General features: G+C 43.2%; 1 protein-coding gene across 1 annotated transcript; it reads left to right on the plus strand.

The window, feature by feature from the left end:
- The first annotated feature begins 185 nt into the window (after positions 1–185).
- Positions 186–21,426, plus strand: DLEU7 (deleted in lymphocytic leukemia 7). The gene is made up of 3 exons (XM_075199076.1): positions 186–321; positions 12,531–12,901; positions 21,217–21,426. The coding sequence occupies exons 2-3, from the start codon at positions 12,539–12,541 to the stop codon at positions 21,421–21,423; spliced, it is 570 nt and encodes a 189-aa protein (XP_075055177.1). The 5' UTR covers positions 186–321; positions 12,531–12,538; the 3' UTR covers positions 21,424–21,426.
- Positions 21,427–22,084: the final 658 nt, after the last annotated feature.

Consider the following 22,084-nt stretch of genomic DNA (forward strand, 5'->3'; position numbering starts at 1 on the left):
GTTACCATATAGACATAATTACACATATATCTTGTTTTCATCATTAGAAAGCTTTTTATACACCTGCAAAACATTTGCATTTTGATCAGCTTACTACAGATATAATCTAATTATAACTCTTGCTGACGCCTATCCATGCATGCTTATTCCTAATATACTCATCTTCTCACTGTCACCTCTTATTTACCTATGTCCCTGTCTTGTGTACCCCATTTGAACCCTTGTTATCGGACTGGACTGTAAAAAGAGGAGGCTGTAAGAAGAAGCCCTGGGGGCTGCTCCATGCGGCTAGTTTTCCCAGGCTCTGGCTAGAGTGGGGAGGTTAGTAAAGTTTATCTAGTGATGGTAACATAGTTGTAATACAAAAATTAATAGGAACATTGATGTTATATTTCAAAAGTGTCTCTTAAATATCTCGATAATATATATTATTATTAATTAGGGATGTGCACCGGCGACTTTTGAGGTCTCGTGTTTTGTGTTTTGGATCCGGATTTTCTCGATGTTTTGGGTTCGGATTTGTTTTGCAAAACACCTGCCGAAAGGTTTTGGTTCGGATTTAAGGTTTTGGATTCAGATTTTTTTTGAAAAAAAACTAAAAAGTGTAAAAATCAAGTTTTTGGGCTTATTTTCACTCCTACGCTATTATTAACCTCAATAACATTCAATAACAATCATTTCCACTAATTTAAAGGCTATTCTGAACACCTAACACCTCACAATATTATTTTTTTTGTAGTACAAAACGTTGCAACGAGGTATCTTTCTGGACTGCGTAGAGGAGTGTTCCCCACAATATAATTAAAAACCCATCAACTGGTCTGAATTACACCCAAAAATAGTATCTGGACTGCGTAGAGGACTGGCCACTGGCCACCACAATATAATATATAGAAAACCTTCAACTGGTCTGAATTACACCCAAAAATAGTATCTGGACTGCGTAGAGTAGTGGGCACTGGGCACCACAATATAATATATAGAAAACCTTCAACAGGTCTGAATTACACCCAAAAATAGTATCTGGACTGCGTAGAGTAGTGGGCACTGGGCACCACAATAAAAAATATATAGAAAACCTTCAACAGGTCTGAATTACACCCAAAAATAGTATCTGGACTGCGTAGAGTAGTGGGCACTGGGCACCACAATAAAAAATATATAGAAAACCTTCAACAGGTCTGAATTACACCCAAAAATAATATCTGGACTGCGTAGAGTACTGGCCACTGGCCACCACAATATAATATATAGAAAAACTTCAACAGGTCTGCATTACACCCAAAAATAGTATCTGGACTGCGTAGAGGACTGGCCACTGGGCACCACAATAAAAAATATATAGAAAACCTTCAACAGGTCTGAATTACACCCAAAAATAGTATCTGGACTGCGTAGAGTAGTGGGCACTGGGCACCACAATAAAAAATATATAGAAAACCTTCAACAGGTCTGAATTACACCCAAAAATAGTATCTGGACTGCGTAGAGTAGTGGGCACTGGGCACCACAATAAAAAATATATAGAAAACCTTCAACAGGTCTGAATTACACCCAAAAATAATATCTGGACTGCGTAGAGGACTGGCCACTGGCCACCACAATATAATATATAGAAAACCTTCAACAGGTCTGCATTACACCCAAAAATAGTATCTGGACTGCGTAGAGGACTGGCCACTGGCCACTACAATATAATATATAGAAAACCTTCAACAGGTCTGAATTACACCCAAAAATAGTATCTGGACTGCGTAGAGTAGTGGGCACTGGGCACCACAATAAAAAATATATAGAAACCTTCAACAGGTCTGAATTACACCCAAAAATAGTATCTGGACTGCGTAGAGTAGTGGGCACTGGGCACCACAATAAAATATATAAAAAACCTTCAACAGGTCTGTATTACACTGCACATACGGCTGCTCCTCCATCCTCTCCATCATATACATGTTGGAGTTTCAGCGTGTGAAAACCTCTTGTTTTTGATAATGTCAGTGCATATTGAATATTTTTCAATTTGCCCCACAACACTGAATGTACTTTATCTATGATACGCATCTATCTTTCTTGACTGCGTAGTGTTGTGGCCTCGGCCACAATATAATTAAAAAACCCTCCACGGGTCAGAATTCCACCAAAAAAGGGTATGGACTGCGTAATGTGGTGTGCCCGGAACACAATTTTTTACAGCGCCAACAATATAATTAAAAAATTGGGCATCTACTGTCACCGTTGTTTAATATCTGATACACCTAAATATGGACTGCACGGTGGAGTGGCCCTGGTAGTAAATTTGGTGCCGGGGCCACAATACCTCCTCCAACTTCCAAGTGTAGTGTTTATAAAGACAGACAGCGTCTAAGTGTTATTAGTTGACTTTCTTAACCCTAAAATTGTCCCTGTTGCAAATATTCGTGCAATGGAGAGTTACTTTTTCATTGAAAGACTCAAGCTTTCAAGTGTAGTGTTTATAAAATATAAACAACAATACAGTAGTTTTAGAGCACGTCAATACCTCTTGTTTTAAATTATGACAGGGCATTTTACTTTTGGTTTAATTTCTTGAATTTGTTTAAATTTGGTTTTACTTTTTGAACATGGCAAACGACTGTTGATTGGTCATATAATGCAAAAAAAAAAGTTCCAAGATGGAATTGTCCTTGGGCCCTCACACCCACCCTTATGTTGTTGAAATAGGACATGCACACTTTAACAAACCAATCATTTCAGCGACAGGGCCTACAAAACAACTTTGGCTGAAATGATTGGTTTGTTTGGGCCCCCACACCAAAAAAGCTATTCATCTCTCCCTGTACAGACTAAACAGGCTCTACTGAGGCAAGATGTCGTCCTCATCCTCAACCTCTGATTCCTCTCCCCCTACAGTGTGTACTTCCTCCTCATCACACATTATCAATTCGTCCCCGCTGGACTCCACAACCACAGGTCCCTCTGTACTATCAGGAGGGCAGTGCTGTACTTCATTGAGGAATTGATTATTCATTTTTATAAACATCATTTTTTCAACATTTTGAGGAAGCAACCTCCTTCGCCGCTCACTGACCAGGTTCCCCGCTGCACTAAAAACTCTTTCCGAGTACACACTGGAGGGGGGACAACTCAGGTAAAATAGAGCCAGTTTGTACAGGGGGTTCCAAACTGCCTTTTTTTCCTGCCAGTAACAATATGGACTGTCTAACATGTCTACTTGGATGGTGTCAGCAAAGTAATCATCCACAATTTTTTCTATTGTGACAGCATCCAATGCAGCGAGAGTAGACATGTCTGCAATGGTTGGCAGGTCCTTCAGTCCGGACCAGATGTTATCAGCATCCCCGCCAGCGCCTCTTTTAGGAAAACTGAGCTTTTTCCTCGCAGCCATAGAGGTGGAGGAAAATGAGGGTGGAGCTGTTGGCATGTCACGGTCCTCTTCAGAGGACAATCTCCTGACCAGCAGGTCTTTGCACCGCTGTAGACTTGTGTCCGCCGGAAACAGAGACACAACATACGCTTTAAACCGAGGATCGAGCACGGTGGCCAGAATGTATTCCTCTGACTTTAAAAGAGTGACCACCCTCGGATCCTGGCAAAGCGTACGAAGGGCTACATCCACAAGAGCTACATGCTTGGTGTAATCGCAATGGCTTACCAGCTCCTCCCTCACTTTCTCCAGCTGCTTCTGCAACAGCCTGATCAGGGGAATGACCTGACTCAAGCTGGCAGTGTCGGAACTGACTTCTCGTGTGGCAAGTTCAAATGGCTGCAGAACCTTGCACAACACGGAAATCAGTCTCCACTGCGCTTGACTGAGGCGCATCCCCACTCCTTTGCCTATGTCGTAGGTGGCTGTGTAGGCCTGAATGGCCTTTTGCTGCTCCTCCATCCTCTGCAGCATATAGAGGGTGGAGTTCCAGCGCGTCACAACCTCTTGTTTGAGGTGATGGCAGGGCAGGTTCATGGTTTTTTGATGTGCCTCTAGTCTGCGGTAGGCACTGGCTGAATGCCGAAAGTGTCCAGCAATTTTGCGCGCCACCGCAAGCATCTCCTGCACACCCCTGTCACTCTTGAGGTAATGCTGCACCACCAAATTAATGGTGTGGGCAAAACATGGGACGTGCTGGAAATTGCCCATGCTTAATGCCCGCACAATGTTACTGGCATTGTCTGACACCACAAATCCCCATGAGAGTCTAAGTGGGGTAAGCCACTGGGAGATAATTTCCCTCAGTTTCTCTAATATGCTGACAGCGTTGTGCCTCTTATTAAAGCCTGTAATACACAATGTTGCCTGCCTTTGCACGAGCAGCCATTTTGTAGATGCTGCTACTGATGCAGCTGTTGCTGTTGCTGCGGAAGGGGATGCATATACCCAGTGGGCTGTCACAGTCATATAGTCCTTCGTTTGCCCAGAACCACTTGTCCACATGTCCGTGGTTAAGTGGACAGTGGGTACAACCGCATTTTTTAGAGCACTGAGGACACTTGATCGTACTTCTCTGTACATTTTTGGTATCGCCTGCCTAGTGAAGTGGAATCTCAACGGGATTTGGTAACGGGGACACAATACCTCCATCAACCCTCTAAATCCCACTCCACTGATGGCGGACACCGGGCGCACGTCTAACACCAACATTGCAGTTACAACCGCAGTTATACGCTTTGCAATAGGGTGACTACTATCGTATTTTGTGGTCATGGCAAACGACTGTTGGACGGTCAATTGTTTTGTGAAAGACTTAGCGGTCTTACGACTTCCCCTCTAGGAAGATGACCGACTAACAGCAGCAACAGCAGCAGTGGCAGTAGTAAGCGTACCGCTGCAGGATTCCTCGGATGAATCCCGTATTGAGGAGGACTCAGTCTGGCTGCTGACTTGGGCTTCAGGACTGAATCTGATGGAGATTGTGGAGGAAGTTGACGAGGAGGGTGTTGCTGGTGTGTATCCAACTGGACCACGGGATTTAGGTGTCCCTATACCGATGAGGGTCCTAGCCCCAGTTCCTGAACTAACCACTGAACTATGAAGGTTATTCAGGTGACGTATAAGGAAGGATGTTCCTAGGTGGGCAAGATCCTTACCCCTGCTTATTTGAGCTTTACATAAGCTACATATGGCCATACATTGGTTGTCTGGATTTGGATAAAAATAACTCCAGACCGAAGAGGTGCATTTTTTGGTCTTCTGACCAGGCATGATGATGGGCTTTTTCATCCCATGGACATCAGCTGTTTCCCCCCCTGGTGCCTCATTTACAATAACCACATCACCATCCTCATCATCAAGTTCCTCCACAGCGCCAGCTACATCATCAATAGGCTCCTCCCGAGCCACCTCTTCCCGTACAGTGATGGGAAGGTCAGGCTTGACAACCACCAACACCCTTGGACTCGCCTTGGGGATTTGTGATCATTTCTTATTAGAAGGCAGAGTTGTTTGCTGTTTTGTTGCTGACAGCATAACTCTCTTCAATTTTTTGTAGGGGGGGGAGGAGGAGGAGGGCTAAGATCCGTGGGTGAAGCTGAACCACTAGTCATGAACACGGACCAGGGCCTAAGCCGTTCCTTGCCACTCCGTGTCGTAAATGGCATATTGGCAACTTTACGTTTCTCCTCAGATGATTTTAAGTTTCTCTTTTTGCTACTTTTTCTTAACTTGGGCTTTTTGGATTTTACATGCCCGGTACTACGAGATTGGGCATCGGGCTTGGAAGATGACGTTGATGGCATTTCATCGTCTATGTCATGACTAGTGGCAGCAGCTTCAGCATTAGGAGGAAGTGGGTCTTGATCTTTCCCTACTTTATCCTCCAAATTTTTGGTCTCCATTATATGTAGCACAAGATACTGCAGAATGTGTGAACTTGGTAATATTGCAGTACCAATGGACTTATACTGCTGGATTGGCTTTGCAAATTTGGTTATAATTACTTTTTTTAAAAAAAAATTATTTTAATTTTTTTTATAACTTTTTTTTAATTTTTTAAAAACTTGGGAATAATGGGGAAATAACTATGCCCTTAGAAGCACAGAGCACAGGACACAGCACCACTGGACTGAACAGGACACAGCACAGGACCCAGCAGCACTGGACTGAACAGGACACAGCACAGGACCCAGCAGCACTACTGAACTCAGCAGGACAGAGCACAGGACACAGCACCACTGGACTGATACTGCAGAATGTGTGAACTTTGTAATATTGCAGTACCACTGGACTTTTACTGCTGAATGTGTGAACTTGGTAATATTGCAGTACCAATGGGCTTATACTGCAGGATTGGTTGTGCAAATTTTGTGGTAATTAAAAAAAATTAAATTAGTTTTTGGTATTTTTTTAAATAACTTTTTTTTTATTTTTTTAAACACTTTGGAATATTGGGGAAATAACTATGCCCTTAGAAGCACAGAGCATAGGACACAGCACCACTGGACTGAACAGGACACAGCACAGGACCCAGCAGCACCACTGACCTCAGAAGGACAGAGCACAGGACACAGCACCACTGGACTGAGCACAGCACATCACAGCACAGCACAGCACAGAACTGAACTGAACAGCACGAGATATAGCAGGACAGAGGACCACCTAACACACCCTCCCTCTACCCTGATCAATGCCCGAGTGAAGATGGCGGCGACTAGCGGGGAATTTATAGGATCCGAGTATCGCGAGATCCGACAACGGGATTATGAGTCAGAGTCTCAGTTTCAGATTTGAATTTGGCGCCAATACCCGGATCTGTCTCGGATCCGACTCGGATCGGCAACGTTCGGGTGGGCTCGGATTTCATAAATCCGAGTGCGCTCATCTCTATTATTAATATTGTTATCATTATTATGTATGTATACAGGTGTATACCGCTGGACCTAGCAATCACCGGTCTAGGAGGGCTGAGTACCGGGAGTGCGGTTCTACTCACTGTAGCGACGCTGGAAATGCCAACAGTACTTACCCTGGCATGATTACACCGAATACCTCATAGCCAACTGTCCTTAAAATACACCTTAACAGCTCGGATGACAGTGTGTGCCTTCAATCTGACATCATTGGAGTGTGCTGGGATATTCAGCTGCCACAATTTCTTGAAGTCTCGGTTTCAAGCAGTCTGTATTTCCAGTCAGTCGGCTATAAGGTCTTTGATGTAATCATGCAGGGGTAAGTACTGTCAGCTTTTCAAGCGTCGTTATGTAGTACCCAACCCCCAGGAGTGACAAGCGAATAGGAGTCGCCAGCAGAGGTGCTGACTTGTATGATGGAATGACAACTCCTAGCATGCCCAAGGAATGGAGACAGAGGAAATGATCTTGGAGCCTGACAAACGTGGAGACCTTTCCATCAAAGAGAAAAAAAAAGAAGGATTAGTATGGGAGTCATGGGCCATAGAGGAAGACCATGGGACCATCTCCATACCATTGCCATGGGGAATAGAAAGCAGTGCAGCCACAGCCACTGAGCCTACAAGGACAAGTTACTGTGAGAGTGAGTTAGTGACAAATCCAGAGGGAGACAGTCGCCACCAACACAGCAGGGGTGGTCTGCCTGCTGCCCTGCACTATGAACATATGCCTGGCGGCCAAGAGGCAGAGAATCTTGCCTGACTGCTCCGATTGTGTTTTAAACACAATCGAACCAGCTGGACATCATCCTATTCCTGCCTCTTGGCCGCCAGACACATGTATATAATGAGTGGCCGCAGGCAGTCAGCACCTGCTAGGAGTGATGGAGGGGGCGTGCCTACTGATTACAGTGCCAGAGATGGTGGGGTTATACTAAATCGTACCCTAGGAAAAAGTCTAGATCTGCCCCTGGATTGAGTACAGTGGGGACAAGTGCTGCAGACCAAGGCACAGACAAAGTGCCCTGTAGGAAATGAAAAGAGCTACCCTTCCTTTGTACAGAGCTGCAAATGTCACAAAGAGGGCTGCATGTTTGACAGAAAGAGTTGCCAAAGTTACAAAGCTTCAGTCTTACCGAAAGAGCTGCCAATCTGTCGGGAAAAGCTGCCAGATTTCTAGAAAAAGCTGACAGACTGCCAATTCCAGAGGGGAGTCCAGAAAGTCCAGGTACACTTCAGGGATCCAAGGAGAGACTAGGTCTAGCCCAGCGGAACAGAGAGCCCAGGTACAGTCCAGAGGCCCAGGGTGACTCTTTACATAGTTTCAGGCTTCTTCTGATACGTTTATGAATTCTACTATTACTACATTACCATCCATAGATGGGAGCCACTGGAGACCTTCAGGGCTTTGATTCCAGAACTGTTCATTGTCCACGACCAATGTGAGTAACCCACTACATACTGCACAGCACCTTAGGGCTAATTGCCAGTACTGTAACCTACTGTAATCTATTTGAGCCAGAGGCTTAGCCTTAAACTGCCTTACACTGCCCAGACTATTCCTCCTCATATCCTTTGCATTCTATACATCAATATTGGACCTACAACTACCATCATATTTATCGTTGTCAGATTGAGAATTGTATTCTTCCTTGTCCTTACTAATAAGAGACTTTCCATTATTGTTCAGTGGTATTGTCTTCATTGTAAATATTGTGAAGGTTCACAGCAGTCTATGTTGCTACCGCATGCTTTACAAACTCAGAGAGTTAGGCTGGGTACACACTGCAGAAAATTACTCCCAATGCGATATCGTTGACGATTTTATCAACGACTGAAAAAAAAGGTCCCGATCAGCAAAATCACGTGGGTGAGTGATGGGTGTTTAGCCTATAGGCTTCTTGATTTGTTAACCAATAAGACAGATGAGGGGGGTGGTTTAATTTTATATAGGTGGATGTTCTCCAGTGGTGCTCTCTCTCTGTTTCCGGATTCCTCCCGCCCACCCGGCAGTTATTAGGTTTTTCTATATGGTTTTGTTTAGGTGGGAGAGTAGTGCAGTCGGTAAGTTTGCATATGGTGCTTGGGTTATCTCGTCATAGGTCACTACTCCCCCTTTTGGATTGTGTTGTCATCACGTGTGTTGGGTCCAGTGAGTGGACCCAACACACGTGATATGTTGAATATTTTACTGGTGGTTATAAGGGGGTGTAGTCTTGCCGTTGGACAGATATTTCGCACCGGCCAATAGATAAGGTATGATCCTGGGTTGGTGGTACTATGGTCTGACCTTTCCACCGTTATTGGTTTTGTGTTTGCTGACTGCCCTGCTCTTGTCCGCCTTTCAGCCCCTTTAGGTTTAATATTGGTCATTTAATAAATACTATTTTTATTCCAACGTTAATTTGGTGTCCGTGTCTTTATTGGTATTCCTTATGGTATTATGGTAAACACTAAGAACTTCCACACTGTGCATTTTATGAATCTCTAGAGACTGAAGTGTCTTTTACATTTCTGTCTCCATTACTGAAGTCATGTTATCTTACCTGTCAGTCTTTGATTATATCTTGGTCTCCATGAAAATGGCCACCTCCATAGGCATCAATACATGGACATAGGACACAATTTCTGAACTGTGTCATCATGCCACAGATGGTGAAGCCAACCACGTCTTGTACTGGCTCAGCATCAGAGAGAATGCCAGACTCTTCAGGGAATGAGGGAGATCACCCCTATTTCAGGGAGTCTCCCTGACATTCAGGGAGAGTTGGCAAGTATGCTGTTAATAAATAGACCCCTAAATCTAAATCCGTCTCTCTGTTACGCCAATTGATATAAGAGGGACACGCTCGCTTCCTGTTTACTCATTGTAAAATACTCATGTCTGATTGAGACTGTAAAGCTTTCTTAAAATTGTAAGATAATATATTTCTTTGAATGTACAATAAAAGTGTCATGGAGCAATTGTATCTATAGGAGTTCAACTATAGCTGTAAACTAAAAACATTCACACAATAACATGACTCATCTACAGATATTTAGAAGTACATTAGTTTGTACTAGTATTATAAATGAATCTCTGTGGTAGCTGAATGTTGATTATTATTATATACATTATTGTGATTATTATTATTTTGCAATGTGATTTACATTATTACAACATTATATATGTGAGTACTGCCTACAACCTTGTTTGTAATCTCTTAAAATTGTAGGTCAGAGATCAAATCCTAGTTTATTCCCATGATATTGTGCATATTACCACACATTTCCTCACTGCTTACACCGAGCTGTGAAATTCTGTACTATTAGAAGGAATGTTAAAATATTAATTCCACACAATGCTTCATGTAAGCAATATACTGCATGTATAAGTACACATACAGAGCAGTATAGAGCAGTCTATACCTTGTCTTGGAAGTGTTTACATTGTTCCTTTGTTTAATTGTTTAATAACAGGCTTTCATAGTGAAGCTACATATGCAAACCATTTCAGGGGTGCTCTCGGAGCCCAGACGTAGACCCCGCTCCTCCAAGAGGCCTTTTTACGAATGGAGGAAGTGTTATGTGCATAGCAATCTCACAGGTGAGGGATCCAACCAAGCCATAGAGGCTTCAGCTAGATCCCATTGTCATCATCATCATCATCCTTTATACTTATATAGCACCACTAATTCTGCAGTGCTGTATAAAGAACTCGCTCACATTGCAAAAAACAAGTTACATTAGTCAAGGTAATAAATTGACTAATGCTGTATCACCATTGAGGTTTATGGGAATAGCGATAAGCTCCGGTAAAGGGTTAACTCTTTCTTAAACAGCAAAAACTGGTGAAAGAGCCTTTAGATGGCATCTACGTCGCTTGTTAAATAGTCCCCTTAATTTTGTAAGAGGCGTGCAGCACCTTACCCCGTGCATGAATCTGTATGTATCCGTATCATGCACATATATATGTGAAACATACAATTGCCTCTTAGTAATTTTATGTATTAATAAAATCAGTTGGTTAATGTTTTGTCAGGAGTCAGGACCAAATAAGAGTCTGCGACATCTGCTTATAAATGTATTTATTATACTTGATATTTTGTGCTTTGGTATTGGTAGAGATTATTTTAGGACCTGGTGAATTGTTTGTATTACATATCTGTAGGAGTGTGATCTACCTTTTATGAAGTAATAGAATATTAAGTAAAAACATTTTACGTTAACCATGGTTAATACATACAATATACAAATTGCAAACTATATATTTACATAGTAGAAAGTTGTATGCCATCTTTGTTCCTTACTATACAGCAGAGTTCAATATATATTCAGCATGTATTTTATATTGACCAATATAGTTAATTTGTGCAAAGTAACAATGGCTTTGAATAACAGAACATTGAAAATAAACCTATTATCAGCAACCAAATGAATTATATATTGCTCACGTGATTAACATTAGTGAATTTACATTGGTTACAAAACCTTCATTGGCAGAACAAACAAGATGTTATTAAATAAGAACTTGACTAAGAGCTCTGCCCTGCTCCCCCTCCCCCAGGTTTCAGTCATGAAGCTGACGGAATACAAGCACATCCTCCCCTAACCAGTTGTGTTAGCTTTTTGTATGTACAGGAAAACTTCATCATACAATAAAATATAATTATCTGAGCTGAGTAATCCCATGTCACTCAGTGGTACAAGAACCTGACAACAATATTGAGAGAACGAAAATCATCTTCAGTGTTCCATCATGGTAATGTATCCTATGGGCTGACACTGATGCAGGTAACATGTGGCTCTCCAGATGTTGTGGAACTAGAAATCCCAGCATGCCTGGTTATCAAATGCCTAGAATTTTATGCTGATAAGGTTGAATACCTGTACTATACAGTCTATACGATCTGTTTATGTGGTGACATTAAGGGGTAAATGTATCAAGCTGAAAGTTTTCCAGCGGGTTTGAAAAGTGGAGATGTTGCCTATAGCAACCAATCAGATTCTAGCTGTCAGTTTGTAGAATGTACTAAATTAATGATAGCTAGAATCTGATTGGTTTTTCAAACCCGCAGGAAAACTCTCAGCTTGATACATTTACCCCTAAGGGAGTACAGGAAGAAAGTACCATTTACATAATAGGAAATAAATCAATATTTGTTTGTTGTCTACATATAAACTCTCACTCTATCCGGTGTGTAGTAGGATAAAATGATATCTAAATGTAATGTGCATGTTTGTAAGCTGGATGGAACGAACTGGTACTATAAACGACAGATGATGTAATATTCTCTCCATAGAATTTTATAAACAATGTTATCAGATGTGTTTATGTCCATTCGATAGTATTATAGATAGTATTATAGCACATAGGCATTGCACTATGATGAAATGTACTGTAACAACATAATAGCCGTGCTATGCACATGTCAGACAGAAAGCTGCATTCTTGCTAAACTTTACTTCTGTAATTTGTGCCTGAGCCTGCACTAATAGATAGCTGTGTCCGGTGATAATCTTATGTCATATGATAGTGAAAAAAAACCCGTCTTCCTAGCAAAGCTTATCCTGGCTGTGTGATATGCTGGCAGTTAGTGAACAAAGGTCACAGCTCGGAGTCAGGTTACACAACTGAGCCTTGGACCACACGCTGATACTACAATAAAACGGAGCTCATCTTATTCTCTCTTTATTATTCACGTTTGACAGCTGGACAGATGACAACAATGAAGATGACCAGGCCAGCACTCGTGAAAGAGGCAGTCATCCACCAAGCCCAGGCTTTCAATACACTGATCTTCCTGATGGATAAGAGGGGTATACGGAGCAATGACTTAAACATGTACATTGTGGAGGACAGCAGCCTACCTGACAGCTATACAGCAGCTACACACCGGGCTGACACTGAGCTGGAAGCAGTGGATGCAGGGTCAGCATCCTCTAGACCGCTGACACTATCACAGAGGGCATCAGGGAATCGCCTGTCCAGAGTTGCACGTTGTACTCTAGAGATACTAGCGCTGGAAGAAAAGATACTGGACCATTTGCCCCTGGGTCATCAATTTCCTATGCAGCTAAAAGTGAGTACTGGCTGAGAGAGCAGATAACACATAAACAATTATTATATACAATTTGTGTTACAGTTGAATGAACAGCAAACTTAAGTAACATATTGCTTTACTTACAAGAGCTAAGGATTTTTAAAGATACAAATTTAAATATATGGAGTCTGTTATATAGACATTGGTCTTGGGCAGCACAGTGGCCTAGTGGTTAGTACTTCTGCCTCATAGCACTGGGGTCATGAGTTTGATTCCTGACCATGGCCTTATCTGTGTGGAGTTTGTATGTTCTCCCTGTGTTAGCGTTGGTTTCCTCCGGGTGCTCCAGTTTCCTCCCACACTCTTCAAAAACAAACTGGTAGGTTAATTGGTTGCTATCAAAATTGACCCTAGTCTCTCCCTCTATGTGTGTGTGTGTGTGTGTGTTAGGCAATTTAGACTGTAAGCTCCAATGGGGCAGGGACTGATGTGAATGAGTTGTCTGTACAACGATGCGGAATTAGTGGCACTATATAAATAAATGATGATGATGATGGTCTTCTAGTAAATAGTTCTTTTGAAGGACAATGCAGGGAGCATTATGAAGCCAAGATGACTGATCATAGAAGCTGGTGGCTTGCACTGACAATGGTAACAATTGTACAGACAATAGTAAAGTTAAAGTGTGTCTAAACCCTTCAAGATATTTTGATATGTTATAAATAGAATAGGTTATGTTATGCAGTTGTTGCTCACTGCGTGCTGCAATGGTTCTGTGAAAGCATATCCCACATTTCTAAAGTTTCTGACTTTAATCAATACATTGTCCAGTTAGAGGCAATATATAATAGAGTTTTTTTAACTTCCTTTGCTATTATTATTAGAAGCATTATTTATATAGCACCAGCATGTTCTGCAGCATGGTACAATTGGGAACAAACAATAATGAATGATTAATTAATCTGGGTATTAACAGGGTATTAAGAGGCCTTGCTCACAAGCTACAATCTATAACAAGATAGGGGATTGATACATCAGGTTAAGTGACACAAATTACATTGATGGTCCCAGCCAGATTGCAGTGTGACAAAGTGCTTAGAAGAAGTTGTATGATCCAATCATACAGCGATGTGGGCTAAAAAATACACAATCAGAACAGACCATTTTTATTACCAAATAATTGTTTTTCCTCTTAGTATATACAGCAGAGCACAGACCAGTCACCATGGCAACCAATCAGCAAAGACTAATGTCTGTATAAAATTGAAAGGAAAACATATGTACTAGTCATAGTATGAATGGCCTTAGCCATTCTGCTGAAATGGTGCCATTTCTCACCTCTTAGACAAGCTAACATAGTGCACACAAACAGAAAAAAACAAATTGTCACTTTAAAAAAATATGTACGTAACTATTACGTAAATATTTACGTAACCACAGATAATGTGGTTCTTCTCCCACTGGGTCTTCTCTGCTCACTGCCCCACCACTAGACCTCTCTTGGTCTCCCTGTTTGCCTCTGTGCACAACCCCCCCCCCCCCTGGTCCTCACACGGACACGCTGCCACTATCTTGGGCCCAGACCTAGTCCTATCGGCTCACCTGTTCTCTGGACCCCCTAATACTTCTGGCCCACCTTTACTCAGGACCCACCTAGTCCTTTTGGCCCACCTTTACTCTGGGACTTTATTCTGCACCCAGTCCTTTTGGCCCACCTGAACTCTGGACCCACCTAGTCCTATTGGCCCACCTGAACTCTGGACTTGCCTTTGTCCCTTTGGCCTACCTGAACTCTGGATCCACCTAGCCCTTTTGGCCCTGGTCCACTTGAACTCTTGGCTCTCCTGCTCCCTGGACCTCCCTCACTGATCCTGGATCACCTGCACCCTGGACCCACATTCTCTTTGGATCTCTTGTCTCGCCTGAACTCTGGTCCCTTCCACTCACTGTCGCTGTGGCGATCACTACCCGTGATCTGCCTGAAATCGCCTGGTTCCTGAGGTCTCCTTCTTCAATGCATGGTACCTCTACACCTGGTCCCTCACCATATATTTCTCATTTCAACTTACCATTGATTGCCTTAACCCATGTTTTAGTTTAAACTCATTCGACTGTATTTTATTTCATTGCATTTTATTGTATTTTATTCCAATTTCCCTTTTGCTGCCCTCCCTCTGCGTCTCTCCTTCACCCCTGCCCTGCCTCCTCTGGCCATTCTCTTATTCCTCTCTGTCCCCTGTCTCTCATCATGCCGCCTCGCTCCTTTCCTATACCCATCCTCTCCCCCAGACCTATCTCTCACGGTCCCATCCCCCACCCCCCCCCCTCGCTCCATCAACCCCGACAATCTCATCCACATCTCCCCTCGTCCCTCCCTCCCTTTTTCGTGTGCCCTCTGGAACTCCAGGTCCGTCCGTAACAAATTGTCCTCCATCCATGACCTCTTCATCTCCAACTCTCTCAATCTCCTTGCCATCACTGAAACCTGGCTCACTTCTTCTGATACTGCCTCTCCTGCCGCTCTCTCCTATGGGGGCCTCTCTTTCACCCACTCCACCAAACCAGACGAGCGTCCAGGAGGTTGAGTGGGCTTCCTCCTATCCCCTAACTGCACTTTTCGGGTCATTCTCGCCTTACCTTCCCTCTCCTTCTCCTCCTTTTGAAGTCCACTCCATTCGGCTCTTCTCCCCCATCCACCTCCGTGTCTCCGTCATCTATCGTCCCCCTGGCCCTACCTCCCTTTTCCTTGACAACTTTGCTGCCTGGCTCCCCCACTATCTTTCCTCCGACCTGCCTTCCATTATACTTGGCGACTTTAATATCCCTATTGACAACTCTTCTGACCCGGCCACCATCAAACTTCTTGCCCTCTCCTCCTCCCTCGGCCTCACTCAGTGGACCTCCTCCCCCACCCACTGTCTTGGTCACTCCCTCGACCTTGTCTTCTCTCACCTCTGCAATCTCTCTGACTTCTCCATCTCTCCCTTCCCTCTCTCTGACCACCATCTCCTCTCCTTCACTCTGTCTTCCTCCCCCGCTCCCTCCTCGCCTAAAGCCACCCTCACCAGGCGCAACCTTGACGCCATCGACCCCATCTCCTTCTCCTCCTCTCTAGAAACTCTCCTATCACCCCTTCCCTCTCTGGCTTGCCCTGATCAAGCCTCCGCTCTCTACAACCACTCCCTCACTACTGCCCTGGACACTGTTGCCCCGGCCTCTTCTATTCGCCAGCGTCGCCTTATTCCCCAACCCTGGCACTCCAAACTGACCCGCTCCCTCCAAAAGTGCTCTCGCACAGCCGATCGCCTCTGGAGGAAATCTCGTTCCCTGGCGGACTTCCTTCACTTTAAATTTATCCTCTCCTCTTTCTGCTCTGCCCTGTCCCTCGCTAAACAATCCTTCTTTAAGTCCCTTATCTCTTCTCAGTCCTCCAATCCCCGCCGCCTCTTCGCCACATTCAACTCCCTCCTCTCCCCCCCTCCCACTGTCCCGCCTTCCCTCTCTGCCTCTGACATCGCTACCTTTTTCTCTTCCAAAATTTAAGCCATTAGACAGAACATCTCCTCCTCCTTTCTCTCTGCCACCACCCTCATTGCTTCACCTCCCCCCATTAACCAGCTTTGGTGCTCCTTCACCCCTACATCAGGTGAAGAAGTTCGCTCCCTTATTCTTTCCTCTCCACCCTCTACCTGTCCTCTTGATCCCATCCCCTCTCACCTCCTTCGCTCTCTCTCTCCTACTGCCTGCTCTTACCTCGCACACCTATTCAACCTATCACTCTCCTCTGGCGTAGTCCCATCCTCATTCAAGCATGCTCTTATCTCCCCTATCCTCAAGAAACCCAACCTTGACCCCACCTCTCTTGCGAACTACCGCCCTATCTCTCTTCTCCCCTATGCCTCCAAAATACTTGAGCGGATTGTCTGCAGCCGCCTCACCTGTCACCTCTCTGACAACTCCCTCCTTGACCCACTCCATTCTGGTTGCCGCCCCCTCCACTCCACCGAAACTGCCCTGGCTAAAGTCACTAATGACCTCCTTTCAGCCAAATCCAAAGGTCACTTCTCCATACTCATACTCCTCGACCTCTCTGCGGCCTTTGACACCGTGGACCACCCCCTCCTGCTGCAAACACTTCTTTCTCTTGGCCTCTCTGGTTCTGTCCATGCCTGGTTCACCTCATACCTGGATAACCGCTCCTTCTCTGTATCCACGTCTGGCTCTTCCTCCACCCCCTCCCCTCTCCCTGTAGGAGTCCCCCAGGGCTCTGTTCTCGGCCCTCTACTATTCTCGCTCTATACTTCCTCCCTTGGTGCTCTTATCTCCTCGTTTGGTCTTCAGTATCACCTTTACGCTGATGACATTCAGCTCTACATCTCTTCTCCTGATCTTTCCTCCTCCCTCCTCTCTCGTGTGACTGCCTCTCAGCTATCTCTTCCTGGATGTCCTCACGCTGTCTTAAAATTAACATCCCAAAAACTGAACTTATTGTCTTTCCTCCGCCCAGACTCCAATCCCACCACGACCTCTCTATCGTTGTCAATAACTCAACTATCTCCTCTGTCACCCAACTCCGCTGCCTGGGTGTCACTCTTGACTCCTCTCTCTCTTTTTCCCCCCACATTCAATCCCTCGCCCTGTCGCTTCCAACTCCGTAACATTGCCCGCATCCGTCCCTTTCTCTCTCAGGATGCCACCAAAACTATCATCCATGCTCTCATCATCTCCCACCTCGATTACTGCAACCTTCTCCTTACTGGCCTCCCCCACTCCCACCTTGCCCCCCTCCGCTCTATACTCAATGCGGCTGCAAGACTCATCTTCCTCTCACGCCGCTCCTCCTCCGCCTCTCCACTCTGTCTCGCCTTACACTGGCTCCCCTTCCCCTACAGAATCCTTTTTAAACTCCTTACCACCACTTACAAGGCTCTCTCCCAGTCTACTGCCCCTTATATCTCTAACCTCCTCTCCATTCACACTCCTGTGCGCTCCCTGCGCTCAGCCAATGATCGCTGCCTCTCCTCCACACTGATCACCTCTTCCCACTCTCGAATCCAAGACTTCTCCCGTGCTGCCCCCCTTCACTGGAACGACCTCCCTCGCTCCATCCGTCTCTCACCCAACCTGTGCTCCTTCAAACGTCACTTAAAACTCACCTGTTCCTCAAGGCCTACCAACCATCCATTTAACCTCTCATCTCTTCTGCTCATCCTCCCTTGACCCCTCATCTCTCTCCCCTTTGATTCACTGCCTCCCTTTTGTGCCTGACTTTGTTTACCCTTCCTTAGGATGTAAGCTCGAATGAGCAGGGCCCTCTTCCCTCCAGTCTCCATACCTTTTCTTCTGCTCTGTCTCTACTGTATCTGCCCTCCCGGAGTTTCTGAAGTACTGGTACTGTGTGTTTATTGTTCTGTACTGTTCTACCCTGTATAGTCTACTGTATAGTCTACTGTTTGTACTATGTGCGGCGCTGCGGAAACCTTGTGGCGCCCTACAAATAAACGATAATAATAATAATAATAATAATAATGGTTTTCAAGCCAGTCACCATTTCATTAATGCTGAATCTGTTTCATTCCACTATCTCTTTATTCATTATTCTGAAAGTTACTATGGGTTGAGGGAAAGAGATGTGTACACAGGGCACTCAAGGACCAAATTAAAATATATTATACATTTTATTGCTATGCATTAAAATAAGAATAATAATCTATATATCTGGAACAACATTAGTGAATTGTTAAAACATGGATGTGATATGAAAAAACAACAACTGACTGTTAAAACTAGCAGATAAATACTGCTAGAGGCACCGTGGGCTCTTGACAAAGCTTAGTTGAGTGAGACGCGCGTTGGGGTCGATACACGCCGCAGACTCTCTCAGATTTTATACCTAACATGCAGATAAAACCAGTTATTCGAAAGTAGCTATTCTGCTGAACGACAATAATCTATTATAGACAGACTAAACCCTTATTAGGCGAATACTACTGATCGCATATTAACTGACACTTTTAAGGAGGATTGAATCCGAGCAACAAAGATACCCGTCTACTTATCAGGGTTGAGGGATATCATATACGGTACTATACGCCCCTTACTGGCTAAAACATGTATGTGTTGGCATAAACAGATTTACTGGGAAACTCAACAACATTGCTACCTTGCTATGTGGAGAAGGGAAAAACTACTATTATATTATACCCCACTCGAATTGTGGTAGTTAATATTTCCCTGTTATTTATATTGGTAGGATCCAATCATCAACTTTGATGACATTGATCCTTAACTTTCTGTTTACAATGATAAAACTAGCTGACAGTTATATTTAACGACTTCAACAAGAGCCCACGGTGCGTATAGCAGTATTTATCTGCTAGTTTTAACAGTCATTTATTGCTTTTTTATATCACATCATGTTTTAACAATTTGCTAATACTGTTCAAGATATATAGATTATTACTCTTATTAAAAAACCCTTAACCGAGAATGGGAGGATGTGATGAGAGTGGAGGAGAGACGTAGATCTTGTGCAGAACGGAGGTGTCGAGTAGGGAGATATTTCGAGACAAGTGAGGAGATGTATGTCGGTGCTATTTTGTTGATGGCCTTGTATGTTAGTAGAAGAATTTTGTATTGGATTCGTTGAAATACAGGCTGTGTGCAAAATAGATTGTATGGGTTCAAGTCTGACTTTGGGAAGACCAGTAAGGAGGGAATTGCAATAGTCGATGCGGGAGATGATGAGTGCATGAATTAATGTTTTTGCGGTGTCTTGTGTCAGATATGTGCGTATTCTGGAAATGTTCTTTAGGTGTATGTAACATGATATAGATATAGAGTTGATGTGGGGAATAAACGACAGTTGTGAGTCAAGGATTACACCTTATATATAGGAGATACTAGGTCCACCTGGTGTGATATAAATTTATTTTATTCATTATTCTACCAAAAAGATAGAAACCACTCATTTTAAAATATAAGACATTACTTATATTTCATAGCACTGAAGCTTGTTGTTTGAGACAGCTGCCTCTTTTGCCTTGAAAACTGACAATCCATCATACCTCTTTCAGATGTTGTGTAATGCAGACCACAGAGGGCTGTGAATTTGGTTTGTTAACTTGAAACATGCATGGGCTTACCATGTCAGCTGAAATTCAGATCAGTTTCTCCTCAATTTATAATCCAAATTCAAATGGATTTGATTAAATGCAGAAAAATAGGCTGAAATATGACACTTTCCTTGTACTGTGTTAATGTTTATTTTCTTTATTCTCGTATGTCAGGCATTAGTAAGTTAATTGGCTGCTATCAAATTGACCCTAGTATGTACGTGTGTGTTAGGGAATTTAGACTGTAAGATCCAATGGGGCAGGGACTGATGTGAATGAGTTCTCTGTACAGTGCTGTGGAATTAGCGGCGCTACATAAATAAATTATGAGAACATGTTACATTAGAATAATCTGCCAATTAAAGCTTCACTACCACCTACATTGTGAATTGATTTGGCAGTTCTGAAAAAAAATAAAAATGAAAAGCTAAGCTAAGAACCCCACCTTAGTTTTGGTCCTGTGTCTGTGGCCAAACTTGTATGTTTGGTATTCTAAACTGAGGAGAACTGTATAAATCAATTTTGATGTCAATAAAAGTAAATGCTCTCATTTTTAGTAAATGTGGGTAAAAGCCTTAAAAAGACATTTTTGAAAGCTATTTTGACCATTTTCATGCCACCCACAGGCTACCTATCTGGTATCTGGGTTTGGTTATGGCTTCCTACAGCACCAGATGTTGCTGGTAATAATTATTTGTTAGTTTATATTTAGTGCTGATGCAGCTTTTAGGCTGGTTACCCAATATTCATATCAGGAAAATGCAAGTTACAGTAGTAGCAAATAGAGCTAGCACTTGTGGTCAGTCTAGAAACCCCAATGTGTGTTAATTTACAGTGATAGTAGAAAAAGCATCTAAAAACTCTTCCATAACACAAACACCCCCGACTGCAAGTGCAAGTGGGTATGGAGTCACTAGAATCAATGTGTTCCATTCCCATACCTGTTCACACGCTTATATGTACATTACAGAACAAAAGGAAAAGGATGATTTTTTTTATACTAGTGTGTAAGGGGCCTTATACTGGAACCAGGGCTTTTCTGTTTTGGCCTTTATACATTATGTATACTCAGTGTTATAGACTTTGTGCAGTTTTTGTAGGTTATTGCAATATATTTATATAAATAAATAGTAATAATAATAATAATATAATATCATATGTCAGATGTGTCTCAACTGAAATCACCTGAAAATGTAGAAGTATCTCGCTACATGAAGTAATGTTTATCCTTTTTCCTAGGACAGCATAGAGTTGAGAAACATCTGCACGCACATGGCTCTTCAGACAGATGACAGGAGGTTTGATCAAGATCTGAAGTCAGCGCAGGAATGTTTAATCACTATAATCAACAATATGGCCTGGGATGTAGCTGCTAATTCTTGTGATTTCTGTGACACAGTGCGGGAGCAGCTGAAACAGATATTACAGAAACTCTATGAGGGCTGAAAGACTTCAGGCTTGATTCAGTGTTACATTGTACTATTGTTTTAATTTATTACATTTTTTTATATTGAAATATGTCAATTCAATTCAGGTGCTTATTTAACAAAGCTGTGAAGAAGACAGAAACATACCTCCCTATTGTCCTGATTTAGGAGGGTCAATCTCAATTTGATGGCAACTGAAAGGGAGTGGAGGGGGGAGACGGGGGGATTCTAAAAGCACTCGCCCTGTCGCAGGGGGCGTGCCCTACTGTGGCATAACCATGCCCCTTTTTGTTAGTGCATAGGTGCAAACTAGCTGCAACCTCATTTTTTCACTATTACATCCGAGACAGCTTGGGGAATTATGCTGAATGGTAGAGGTATAACCTGATTTGGGGTTGCCGTTGTTAAAAGCAAAATTTGTCCACTGTCAGGTAGCAAGCTGCTGGAGATCAGACCCTTTGCAGGTAAGGTTGACAAAATGGCACATAGATTGCTCTTGCCAACATTTAAATATAATTTCCAGGGACAATTTTGCTGCTGGACAGTTTGGGAAATCAATAATGTTATTAGAATCCATTTTATCACTGTTCATTCATTTTAATCAAGATATGCATAAACTTTAAAACAGTTTTCTAAAACTGTTCTTAGGAAAAGTGATAATGAGATGTAGCGGTATGCCA

Source organism: Mixophyes fleayi, chromosome 2 (assembly GCF_038048845.1).
Source record: "Mixophyes fleayi isolate aMixFle1 chromosome 2, aMixFle1.hap1, whole genome shotgun sequence".
Lineage (NCBI taxonomy): Eukaryota > Metazoa > Chordata > Amphibia > Anura > Limnodynastidae > Mixophyes > Mixophyes fleayi.

Excerpts from the sequence above, each read along its gene's own strand:
- DLEU7 (XM_075199076.1), top strand. The coding sequence starts at position 12,539 with ATGACAACAATGAAGATGACCAGGCCAGCACTCGTGAAAGAGGCAGTC. Across the intron at positions 12,902-21,216 it reads AATTTCCTATGCAGCTAAAA|GACAGCATAGAGTTGAGAAA; the intron begins GTGAGTACTGGC and ends CCTTTTTCCTAG.